The 12,414-nt window shown below is 32.9% G+C and overlaps 1 protein-coding gene across 2 annotated transcripts in view; it reads left to right on the forward strand.

Annotated features, from left to right (window-relative positions):
• Positions 1-12,414, forward strand: part of LOC143231938 (acetylcholine receptor subunit beta-like 1) — a 69,435-nt gene that overhangs the window by 35,939 nt on the left and 21,082 nt on the right. For both annotated transcript variants that reach the window (XM_076466820.1, XM_076466818.1), the window contains exons 2-3: positions 1,147-1,283; positions 9,852-9,896. In XM_076466820.1, the coding sequence (XP_076322935.1) occupies positions 1,147-1,283; positions 9,852-9,896 (182 nt within the window). The remainder of the gene's footprint in view (positions 1-1,146; positions 1,284-9,851; positions 9,897-12,414) is intronic.

Genomic DNA, 12,414 nt, shown 5'->3' on the forward strand with positions numbered 1-12,414 from the left:
TCTTTCATGGGTGGGTAAATTACGACTACGTTAAAAACATCATTTGTTTGTAAGTGACCATTGAAAGGAAAACTAAAATGAGAGCTACGGGGATAGATATCAAGGGTTGTACGCGAAAAGGAAAAACACTGGCAAAACAATCCTTTTTAGTTCTGCAGCTACTAGCACCATGAAATCTGTGCCATATTGCATAATAACACTGCATAATAACAGGAATGGACTGATTTTGACCAATAACACTATGTAACAATATTTTTACTTTTTCTTGTTCCTGGGCAGAAAGTGTTATTTCTCAATTGATTATGCCTAAAGTAAATAGAAAAGAATAATCAGTGATGTCGAGAAAACCCACTTGTAGAGAACCTGACGATGACCGAAGGTCGAAACGTTGTTCGCTCTTCTATGTAAAATATTTTCTCAACCCAAACGAGCCGTTTTTGTATATATATTTCTCTACAAGTGGGTTTTCTCGACATCACTGATGATGGGAGACTATATTTGGGGGCTAATATGTCAAAGTGATTTACATTACAGTCGCAAATCTCGAGAAACTACTCACTTCTAAATATTTTTGTTCATTTGTTTATAACTTTAGTTTAAATACACGTAAATCTTGATTCATATGTTGTTTTATTCAGACCTTATGTAAATGAAAATGTGCAAATTTGCCCGTTTTTACATAGAAAATAGGTTAATTTCTAAATTTCATTATCCAGGTCACAAAAGCAAAGTTTGAAGGGAATAATGGTCATTTTCTGTACTTTCACAACATAAGCAATTAAGAAATAACACATACTATCAGGAACACAATTTGTGTTACATAATGTTGTCATAGTTATTCTTCGGCCAAAACTTGTTCGTATCTAGCATGTAAAAAAGAACATTTCTTGTGAAGCTAATGTTAATGGTCATAAATATGATTATAAAGTGGTTTCTTGTTTCTAAAGAAGAAGGGTGAGTTGTTTTAAACCTTAATAGTGTTTTATGTAGTTTTAATAGTGTTTGGGCGGTAAAACTAATTAGAAGACATCACCAGAAATAGTACTTGTGTCTGCTTCTTACCTTTATTACCTATTTATCTATGACCTGTTAAATGAATAATGCAAATTGGGTTCAATAATATTGGTTTTTGTTGTGTTTTGGCAGTTGAGTGCTCAGAAGACGAAGAAAGACTGGTACGTGATCTGTTTCGAGACTACAACAAACTCATCAGACCAGTAGAGATGATGAATAAAACCTTAGTAGTGAGCTTCGGTCTTTCCTTTATTCAACTTATTAATGTAGTAAGTTTCTTCTTTGGGACACCAATATTACAGATTTGGTTGAGCATAAATTAAATATATATATATTTTTTATTTTCTAAATTCTGAACATTAGTATATTTATAAAATAAATTTATAATATGTAGGAAATAAACCAACACACACGACGATATATGAGCTTGAAACCAACAGTCTCCTGTACAAAACGTGTTCAGGGAGCAACTTTATAACAATCTCAATCAAAAACCAATATTTATTTAAATATCTTCCATATCATGTTTTCATTTAAATGAATTCTAAAAACATGAGATGTAAGAGTGCCAGAACCTTTTGTTTGACTTGCATAAAGCTACACGACGGGTATCTGCTCTAGCCGTAACTAATTTCGAAGTGAAAGACTATAGAAAAAGTAGCTAGTCATTACCACCCACCACCAGTTCTTGGGTTGCTCTTTTAGCAACGAATAGTTGGACTGACCGTCACATTATAACACCTCCCCCCCGACTGAAAGGACAAACATATTTGATGTCACGGGATTTAAACCCACTATCTTCAGGCTGCGAGTCAATCGCCCTAACCATCTGGTCATGCTAGACCCAAAATGTCAAATATCAAAACTAGCAATGATTGTGTTTTTGAAACGTGGAGCATGCAGCTTTCAAATGTAATGGTGGGGTTATTAAAATGATGTTCAACATCGTATAGCATCCCATACCTTTATTATTTTGTATTGTAAAAGTATTTAAAAACTTTATTTTTGCATTAACTATTACAGTTCTTGTTTTATAAAACGTGTGAATAATGTTTACTTTATTTTCTACCTTTAACGTTGCTGGTCTACTTTTTTTAAAAAAAATATGGTTTGAAATATACAATTTACGATGAAATAAGAACTAACGTTGTATAAAGGTGGATAGAATCGTTTAAAAATGATTTAAAACGACAATTCAAAAATCAACCAAAAGATACAACAAAACTGGCCCACTTGTGAAAATGGTAGGCCTCAAAAACTACCTAACTTTCCAGATCAGATATTAATTACGTTAGGCTTACTTCATTTAAAACAAATGCAAACCTAGTGGACTTCTTGCAGCATAAATTAAAAAAAAAATGCTGTTGAAGTTGATCCTTTCACAATGCGATGTGTCTTTGGTTAGGAAAAACTGAAAAGGTGAGTTGCAGAAACAAAGTGTTTGTTTTCGAAAAGCAATAAACATAAGAATGTGACAACCAAAACTCAAAACATTGGACATCCTGTACAGTTCTGGTATGTTAAGTACAATTTTGAGATTTCTTAATCCAAGAGATGCCAATATGTTCTTTGAAGAAGTGGGTAGAGATTCATTGAAAAACCTTCATTTAAACATGGTGGATGTAATATCCAAGAATGGGATATACATATGTTAATACACATGTGGTGTTAGTGACATCTACTGAGTTAATGGAATCCTGGCTCTGCTTAAGACAATCAAATATCCGTTCGGTGTTCTGTTTCTTCTGTGCGTAATTCAGTGGAAGAAAATTCATTTTCCAGCAATATAACGATTCCAAAAATACGACAAACGCTGTAAAGAAGTATTGCAGGAAAAATAGAGAGTAGATGAAATCCTGACACGCTCCTTGTGGCCTCTTCAACATCCAGTATCTCAGTGTTGCCGAGAAAAACAGAAAAGACAGACAAAATTAAAGGAGAAATTTTAAGCAATATTCCAAGACATCTGGAATCCAATTCGTGTTGAGTATCTCTAAAATCTTGAAAAATGTATTCCTCATTGGGCTTCAAGACAGAGATTTTCGAGTTGTCACACAAAAAAGTAAAAAAAAAAAAAAAGCTATAAAACTGCTTTACGTACATTTGCTTTGCATTTAAACATTATGAATTTCTGAAAGGCTTGAACTAAAAATGCTCCACATTTATTGAAATTAAAATAAAGATTGATATTGTGTACAATATATATTATTTATATCACTAACACTAAAGTAAGCATAATACTAAGTATAGAACCTAAACTAATTAAGTGGTCTGTTATTAATTTTAATTGAGTTTTTGTTTTTATCTCATATAACATTAAAATGGTATAAAAATATGTCACTGGGCGTTAGGTACTTTCTTATAAAAGATACTTGTAAAATACTTCGTTTCAAGTCATGTACACTTTTGTGCACTGGTGTGTACAGTTTGGTTTTTCATGAACATGGATTTTTTTTCGTAGAGCTCGTTTATACGTCTTCTCTCAGAGAATCGCTCTGAATAAGGAATTGCCCAGATTCACCAAAATTCTCATTGAACGAAAAGGGTGGAGGGAAGTTAGGGAAAAAGAGTCTATAGTCGAATCACTGCCTTTTTTCAGAGGTAATGTGAGTTTCTGCACATAAAACGTCTGAAAAAAAAGTTCCAGTGAAGTTCTGAAAGAGAAATTGCTTCCAGTTTCATGATCATGTAACGGGCGTAGCCTGAAAGATTTCTAGGTCGACACTATCATACACAAGGTTGTAGAGACAACTATCGCATTATCCGATTAGACGTTTACGAATTGTTTATGAAATACAATATAACTTATAACCTCTTAGTTTTCTTACAGTTTAACTAATTTTCCGTCTTCTTATCCATTCTCCCGTATTACGTTCATTGAATGTACTCACCTTACGTTTCGCTTCACAAATCTAATATCATGCCACGTTTTTGTTTGGGTAACATATGATATATTTATGTTTGTTAGGCCTAAGCTCTTCAGTATAGCAACTAAAACAAAAGTATGCTCTATAGAAATAAAAAAAAACACTTCAATGAATATTGTTGATATCCAGAGAAATTTCAACTAGTAAACTAAGTGATCAAAACACACATTTTATTTCGATTCCATGCGTTCATTCAAAACCAACAAAAATTATATTTTGTTTTAATATACCTCTTAACTTCAAGGCCCGGCATGGCAAAGCGTGTTAAGGCGTTCGACTCGTAATCCGAGGGTTGCGGGTTCGAATCCCGGTCGCACCAAACATGCTCGCCCTTCCAGCCGTGGGGGCATTATAATTGACGGTCAATCCCACTATTCGTTGGTAAAAGAGTAGCCCAAGAGTTGGCGGTAGGTGATGATGACTACCTACCTTCCCTCTAGTCTTACACTGCTAAATTAGGGACGGCTAGCACAGATAGCCCTCGTGTAGCTTTGAACGAAATTCAAAACAATCCAAACGAAACTTAGACTCGAATAATTATTCATAAGTTAAGAAAAAATTAAAGTCTCTCTTTAACTCAGTGATATAAGCAAGAAGTGAAACAGAAAATAAGGTAATAGAACCCCTATTGTCTGTTGCCTTTTAAAGTTAAAGAATCTAAAGAAAAACCTAGAACTCATGCAAATTATAGTTTGTCAAATTTTGGCGCTAACAATTGCACGACACAAGGAGTGTTGTAGTTGATTTGCTACTCTGTATTGAAAGGGAGAAGCGTTTGTTTTCTGTACAATGTGTTATACAATGTGGTATTCTTGAAAATACCTTTGTGATGATAATAGCCATGTCTACCGCTATGGTGTTTGAATGATTGAAATGTTCTTATTAACCCAAAAAACAATCGAAAACCTACTCAAGCATGAGTTTTTCGCGTTGTATTCTGTTGGGCCTAATTAACTTTGATTGTCTCGAAGGTTCATCATTTTCTGTAACGAATATGCCGTTGGAGAATTCCAAGTGATGAATTAATAATAAGCGTTTCTGCTTAGTTTAAAAAAAACCAACAACAACAACAACAAAGACAATCTCAAGTTAAGAAATATATAGTGAAGGTGTCATTCAAGTAAAATATGCATTATGGCGTACTTATAATACTCCAACTAAGTTTTTATACCGACATACACTGTATTACCTACAGTAAATATAGAATATAAATATACATAAATACAATATAAATATAAATATAGAGTACGTTTAAATATAGAAATATAAGGGTTAGGATAACAAACAAACAAATAAACAATGTCCACCACATAACTGGAATATTTTTTATTTAAAATCACTCAAGTACATCAACACGGTTATATTAGAGTTTCTTAGTTGTTTGAGTTGGTTTTCGTAAGGCCTGTAAACAATATTAGTTATATTCAAATGAGGTTTGCCAGTTCTTTGGATTGTTTTTCTTATGACATGTGTAACTAAGTTCCGACACCATAGCTATTATTGTAACCAAAGTCTGCGAGAACAGCGAAGTATTAAACAGATCATATGTTCAGAAAGTATTCATTGTGCATGAATGCTAATGTCAAAGACCATATAATGCCTCCATACTTTGACGTATGTCTTCACTGTTTAGTCTGACGCCTCCATACCAATGTAGACGGTTCGGCTCTACACTGTCAAACTGCTATTAATTCGAGAATCAAACATATCAATCTATGTTATCGTAATGGTACGATATCCCACGTGTGCAATGACAGTTCATTAAAATGTACGTACGTCCAAATCAACTAATCCTCACACTTTAATGCAAATTTAACGTTCGTTTCTCGTGAATAAACTTCAAACATTAGTACATGATCTTGTATTTTGTGTTCCTTCTTTTTAACGTATTTAGATACATAATGAGCTATCTACGCTGTTTTGTTTTTGTTTTTGAAGTTCGCGCAAAGCTACTCGAGGGCTATCTGTACTAGCCGTCCCTAATTTAGCAGTGTAAGACTAGAGGAAAGGCAGCTAGTCATCACCACCCACCGCCAACTCGTGGGTTACTCTTTTACCAACGAATAGTGGGATTGAGTGTCACATGATAACGCCCCCACGGCTGAAAGGGCAAGCATGTTTGGCGCGACGGGGATGCGAACCCGCGACCCTCAGATTACGAGTCGCACGCCTTAACACGCTTGGCCATGCCGGGCCCTACGCTGTGTTTATGGGAATCGAACACTTATATTTTAGCATTGTAAGTTCCTAAACTTACCGCTGATCCACAGGAGAGGGTCTCTTACACAGTAGACAAATTGTGGAACTTATTGTAACATTACGTACGAATAGCAGCATTACCAAAATAACATAAAACATTGAGTTAAACATCAAGCATTAAACCTCAGATCAGAAAATTTATTATTATCATAAAATTAACAATATACGATAGCCTATTGTTTTCCTCCTGGAACAAGACAATGCCGAACCTGTAAGCCATGTGGTGTTTCCATAATGATAATAAATTATTTTTTTATCCGATGTTCGTTGAGGAAATATTTGTCGTTTCCAACTTGGTCTCATGCGTATGCTGTAGTGAGCACGAAACGACAGTTTCTAATTACATTGTAAATCATTCCAAATCTTTATGTTACGTACCTTTCCCACAGGGACTACAATCTTCTTACCAGGAATGTTTTTCTATCTCATTTTCGACTAATTAGTATCATTTGTATCTGCTGATATGTGGAAAACATACCTTAGATCCCGTAACATCTTAGCTCTGTTGCTCTTCAAGAAAGATACATCCGATAAATATCTTAACAAGTAATAAAGTTTGGTTTTGAACTTTGCGCAAAGCTACACGAGAGCTATATGCACTAGCCGTCCCTAATTTAGCAACGTAAGACAAGAGGGAAAGCAGTTGTTCATCACCATCCACGGCCAAGTCTTGGGCTACTCTTTTACCAACGAATAGTGGAATTGATCGTCACATTATAACGCTATCACGGGTGAATGAGCGAGTATGTTTGATGTGACGGGATTCGAAACCGCGACCCTCGGATCACGAGTCGAGTGCCTTAACCACTTGGTCATGCCAGGCCTAACAAGTAATACTATTCTGTAATGTATATATCAGTGATATAAATAGGTATATATAAGAGTGCATGTGCGTGTGTTTAAACTATTTCTATTGTGAATGAATCACAATTCTTTCGTTAATGGTGAAGATGTATAACTTGGATGCTTACTAAAAGTTGGTATGAGAAAATTAATGATGAAATTAACAAGTTATTTTTTATATTCTGGTTGTTTAATGCAAACACGTCTCTTAATACACTAAAATGACAATTAACTTCCATGAGCAGACCGAGGACTGGAGAACAAACAAGTTTTATCTTTTTCATTCGAAACTGAGCTAATGGCAAACTGTGAGTGTTCGAGAACATTGTTACAAAATTTGAAAAATAATTTAGATAATGAGAGAGGCTATAAATAGTCAGGCCCTGAATAATAATAATAATGTGAGTCAGGCCCTGAATAATAATAATAATGTGAGACAGGCCCTGAATAATAATGTGAGTCAGGCCCTGAATAATAATAATAATGGAGTCCCCTGAATAATAATAATAATGTGAGACAGGCCCTGTAATAATGTGAGTCAGGCCCTGAATAATAATAATAATGTGAGTCAGGCCCTGAATAATAATAGGCCCTGATAATAATAATAATGTGAGTCAGGCCCTGAATAATAATAATAATGTGAGACAGGCCCTGAATAATAATAATAATGTGAGTCAGGCCCTGAATAATAATAATAATGTGAGACAGGCCCTGAATAATAATAATAATGTGAGTCAGGCCCTGAATAATAATAATAATGTGAGTCAGGCCCTGAATAATAATAATAATGTGAGAAATAATAATAATAATGCTTCCCACGTTAACGGTCATCCATCTGATTGGATAATATTATTTCGTTTACTTATAACTTCGCTTTAACATGAGTAGTTACTTTGTTAAAAACTAAATAAACTTATTTCGTATCTAAATCATCTTAAAATGTCAAGCCGGGAAGATCCAAGGTTTGATTCGGGTTAAGGCACTGATCCCGTTCCGCGCTTTTATTACCGGGAGGTATTAAATGTACTTCCATTAGTGACGACCTATTTTCAATTAGGTATGGTTACACTTAAATCTTAGTGCTTTATCAAACCTGGCTGCTTAGACATAAGGTATCAGTGAGGCTTAAATACTTCAAATTGTAATTCCATTGCTCTTTGTTTGGATATCTAAACATGTGGCATGTGATTAACTCCAGTTAATAATATCTGTGGTGAGATACCCATTTCTTCAGTCATCTGCTCGGCCCGGCATGGCCAGGTGGGTTAAGGCGTTCGAATCGTAATCCGAGGGTCGAGGGTTCGAATCCCCGTCACACCATACATGCTCGCCCTTTCAGCCGTGGGGGCGTTATAATGGTACGGTCAATCCCACTATTCGTTGGTAAAAGAATAGCCCGAGAGTTGGCGGTGGGTGGTAATGACTAGCTGCCTTCCCTCTATTCTTACATTGCTAACTTAGGGACGGCTAGCACAGATAGCCCTCGAGTAGCTTTGGGCGAAATTAAAAACAAACAAACAGTCATCTGCTGCAGAGACTGTGTTTCTGAAAGAATATAGAAATTTAAGGATACTTAATTAAACAAAACTATTAATTATAATCGATGCGAACTTAAAATTCTAATAGATACATTTCACGCAACAATTAATATTATTCTAATGATAACGTTTATTTAGTAACTGTATATCAACACGTACCATGATGTTTAGGTACAAAGGGAACCTATTAGTCCATTTCAAATGTCCAATTTTCTTAACTAAAACTAAATTATTTCATAAACAATTTTTATAAAAAAATCTTAAATCCAGTCATTACCATTCATATTGTTATTAAACTTTACCTTAAACTCACTTAAGTACGTTGCTTCTGCTACGTCCTAACTCAGTCCATTCCAGAGGCCAACTACCCTGTTAGAAAAATAAAACTTTCTCAGCAAAAGATTTTATTCCGAAGGTTATCTAATCTCGAATTTTCCGTTCAAGGGGTGTCCAGTTCAATCCACTTTTTAATCGACGTGTTTTGTTTGGCTTCTACTATATTAGAAGAATTCCACTCCTCGTTTGTAACCCTGAACACAAGTTAACCAAAGAGTGATAAGCTGGACCTATATTAAAAATATGTTTATACTGCGTCTACTAATCCTACCACACATTCTCATCACTACGTATGAAGAAAGATGATGCATCGACACATCAATTTCCTTTCAATCTTATGTATCTCAATCAGGTCGTCAATAGATCTTTGTTCTTCAACAGAAAACAATTTCAGAAATCTTAATCTCTCCTCAGCCGACAACCTTTCTATCCCAAGTATCATCTTAATGTCCCTACTCTGAAACCTTTCCAACAGTTTATTATCCTTCCTAAATGTGGCCTAACCAGTGACCTGGACAATGCAATTATGACCTCTTAAGGCTTGTATTCAATATTTCTGTAGATACAACCTAAAATATTATTTGCTGCACCACAAACAACAGCAAACTGCTTGAACGGCTTAAGAGACAGTTCAACCATTGCACCAATATGACACCTTTACAACTACACCTTAAACTTAGTCAAAGTAAGGGCAATAAAGTAAGTTTATGACACATTTATTGACTATGTTATTCATTCTGTAATCTCTGGGATATTATTGGAAGTTTAAATAACACTTGTTCTTGAATAAACAGAAAGTGTAACACATACGTATATTCAAAAATATTTAGTTTTTCACTTCCCTGAAAGTGATTATGCCGCTTTTGTTACACAATTAGGATAAAGAAAACGTCTTAATTGGAACATGGATGATATATATATGTTTCCATTTCAGAACGAGAAAAATCAAATTATGACGTCCAACGTGTGGCTTAAGGTGGTGAGTTATCTTCCACATTTCTAACAATGAACTAGTAGACTTTCGCCAGTATTATCTGCAATAAAAACGTTAGACATTCGCCAGTATTACCTAGATTAGAATATTATCAACAATGAAAGTAGTTCTATTTATTTAAGCGGAGTAATTTTAAATCTTTGCGTAAATAGTAGTACAACAGTGTTTATTAGTTAAATAGTAGTACAACAGTGTTTATTATTTAAATAGCAACAGTGTTTATTATTTAAATAGCAGCACAACAATGTTTATTACTTAAATAGTAGTACAACAGTGTTTATTAGTTAAATAGCAGTACAACAATATTTGGTATTTAAATAGCAGCACAACAATGTTTATTACTTAAATAGTAGTACAACGATGTTTGGTATTTAAATAGCAGTACAACAGTGCTTATTATTTAAATAGCAGTACAACAATGTTTATTACTTAAATAGTAGTACAACAGTGTTTAATATTTAAATAGCAGTACAACAGTGTTTATTATTTAAATAGCAGTACAACAATGTTTGGTATTTAAATAGTAGCACAACAATGTTTATTAGTTAAATAGTAGTACAACAGTGTTTATTATTGAATTAGTAGTACAACAGTGCTTATTATTTAAATAGTAGTACAACAGTGTTTATTATTTAAATATCAGCATGACAGTGTTTATTAGTTAAATAGCAGTACAACAATGTTTGGTATTTAAATAGTAGTACAACAATGTTTATTAGTTAAATAGCAGTACAACAATGTTTGGTATTTAAATAGCAGTACAACAGTGTTTATTATTGAATTAGTAGTACAACGATGTTTAGTATTTAAATAGCAGTACAACAGTGCTTATTATTTAAATAGCAGTACAACAATAGTTTATTACTTTTATAGTAAATAGCACAACAGTGTTTATTATTTAAATAGCAGTACAACAGTGTTTATTATTTAAATAGCAGCACAACAATGTTTGGTATTTAAATAGTAGTACAACAATGTTTATTAGTTAAATAGCAGTACAACAATGTTTATTATTGAATTAGTAGTACAACAGTGCTTATTATTTAAATAGTAGTACAACAGTGTTTATTATTTAAATATCAGCACAACAGTGTTTATTATTTAAATATCAGCATGACAGTGTTTGGTATTTAAATAGTAGTGTTTATTAGTTAAATAGCAGTACAACAATATTTGGTATTTAAATAGCAGCACAACAATGTTTATTACTTAAATAGTAGTACAACGATGTTTGGTATTTAAATAGCAGCACAACAGTGCTTATTATTTAAATAGCAGTACAACAATGTTTATTACTTAAATAGTAGCAATGACAGTGTTTAATATTTAAATAGCAGTACAACAGTGTTTATTATTTAAATAGCAGTACAACAATGTTTGGTATTTAAATAGTAGCACAACAATGTTTATTAGTTAAATAGTAGTACAACAGTGTTTATTATTGAATTAGTAGCACAACAGTGCTTTTATTATTTAAATAGTAGTACAACAGTGTTTATTATTTAAATATCAGCATGACAGTGTTTATTAGTTAAATAGCAGTACAACAATGTTTGGTATTTAAATAGTAGTACAACAATGTTTATTAGTTAAATAGCAGTACAACAATGTTTGGTATTTAAATAGTAGTACAACAATGTTTATTAGTTAAATAGCAGTACAACAATGTTTGGTATTTAAATAGCAGTACAACAGTGTTTATTATTGAATTAGTAGTACAACAATGTTTATTATTTAAATAGCAGCACAACAATGTTTGGTATTTAAATAGCAGCACAACAATGTTTATTATTTAATTAGTAGTACAACAATGTTTATTATTGAATTAGTAGTACAACAGTGCTTATTATTTAAATAGTAGTACAACAGTGCTTATTATTTAAATATCAGCATGACAGTGTTTATTAGTTAAATAGCAGTACAACAATGTTTGGTATTTAAATAGCAGTACAACAGTGTTTATTATTGAATTAGTAGTACAACAATGTTTATTAGTTAAATAGCAGTACAACAATGTTTGGTATTTAAATAGCAGTACAACAGTGTTTATTATTGAATTAGTAGTACAACAATGTTTATTAGTTAAATAGCAGTACAACAATGTTTATTATTTAAATAGCAGCACAACAGTGTTTATTATTGAAATAGTAGTACAACAATGTTTATTAGTTAAATAGCAGTACAACAATGTTTGGTATTTAAATAGCAGTACAACAGTGTTTATTATTGAATTAGTAGTACAACAGTGCTTATTATTTAAATAGTAGTACAACAGTGCTTATTATTTAAATATCAGCATGACAGTGTTTATTAGTTAAATAGCAGTACAACAATGTTTGGTATTTAAATAGCAGTACAACAGTGTTTATTATTGAATTAGTAGTACAACAGTGTTTATTATTTAAATAGTAGTACAACAGTGCTTATTATTTAAATATCAGCATGACAGTGTTTATTAGTTAAATAGCAGTACAACAATGTTTGGTATTTAAATAGCAGTACA

This window comes from Tachypleus tridentatus, chromosome 11 (assembly GCF_004210375.1).
Source record: "Tachypleus tridentatus isolate NWPU-2018 chromosome 11, ASM421037v1, whole genome shotgun sequence".
Classification (NCBI taxonomy): domain Eukaryota; kingdom Metazoa; phylum Arthropoda; class Merostomata; order Xiphosura; family Limulidae; genus Tachypleus; species Tachypleus tridentatus.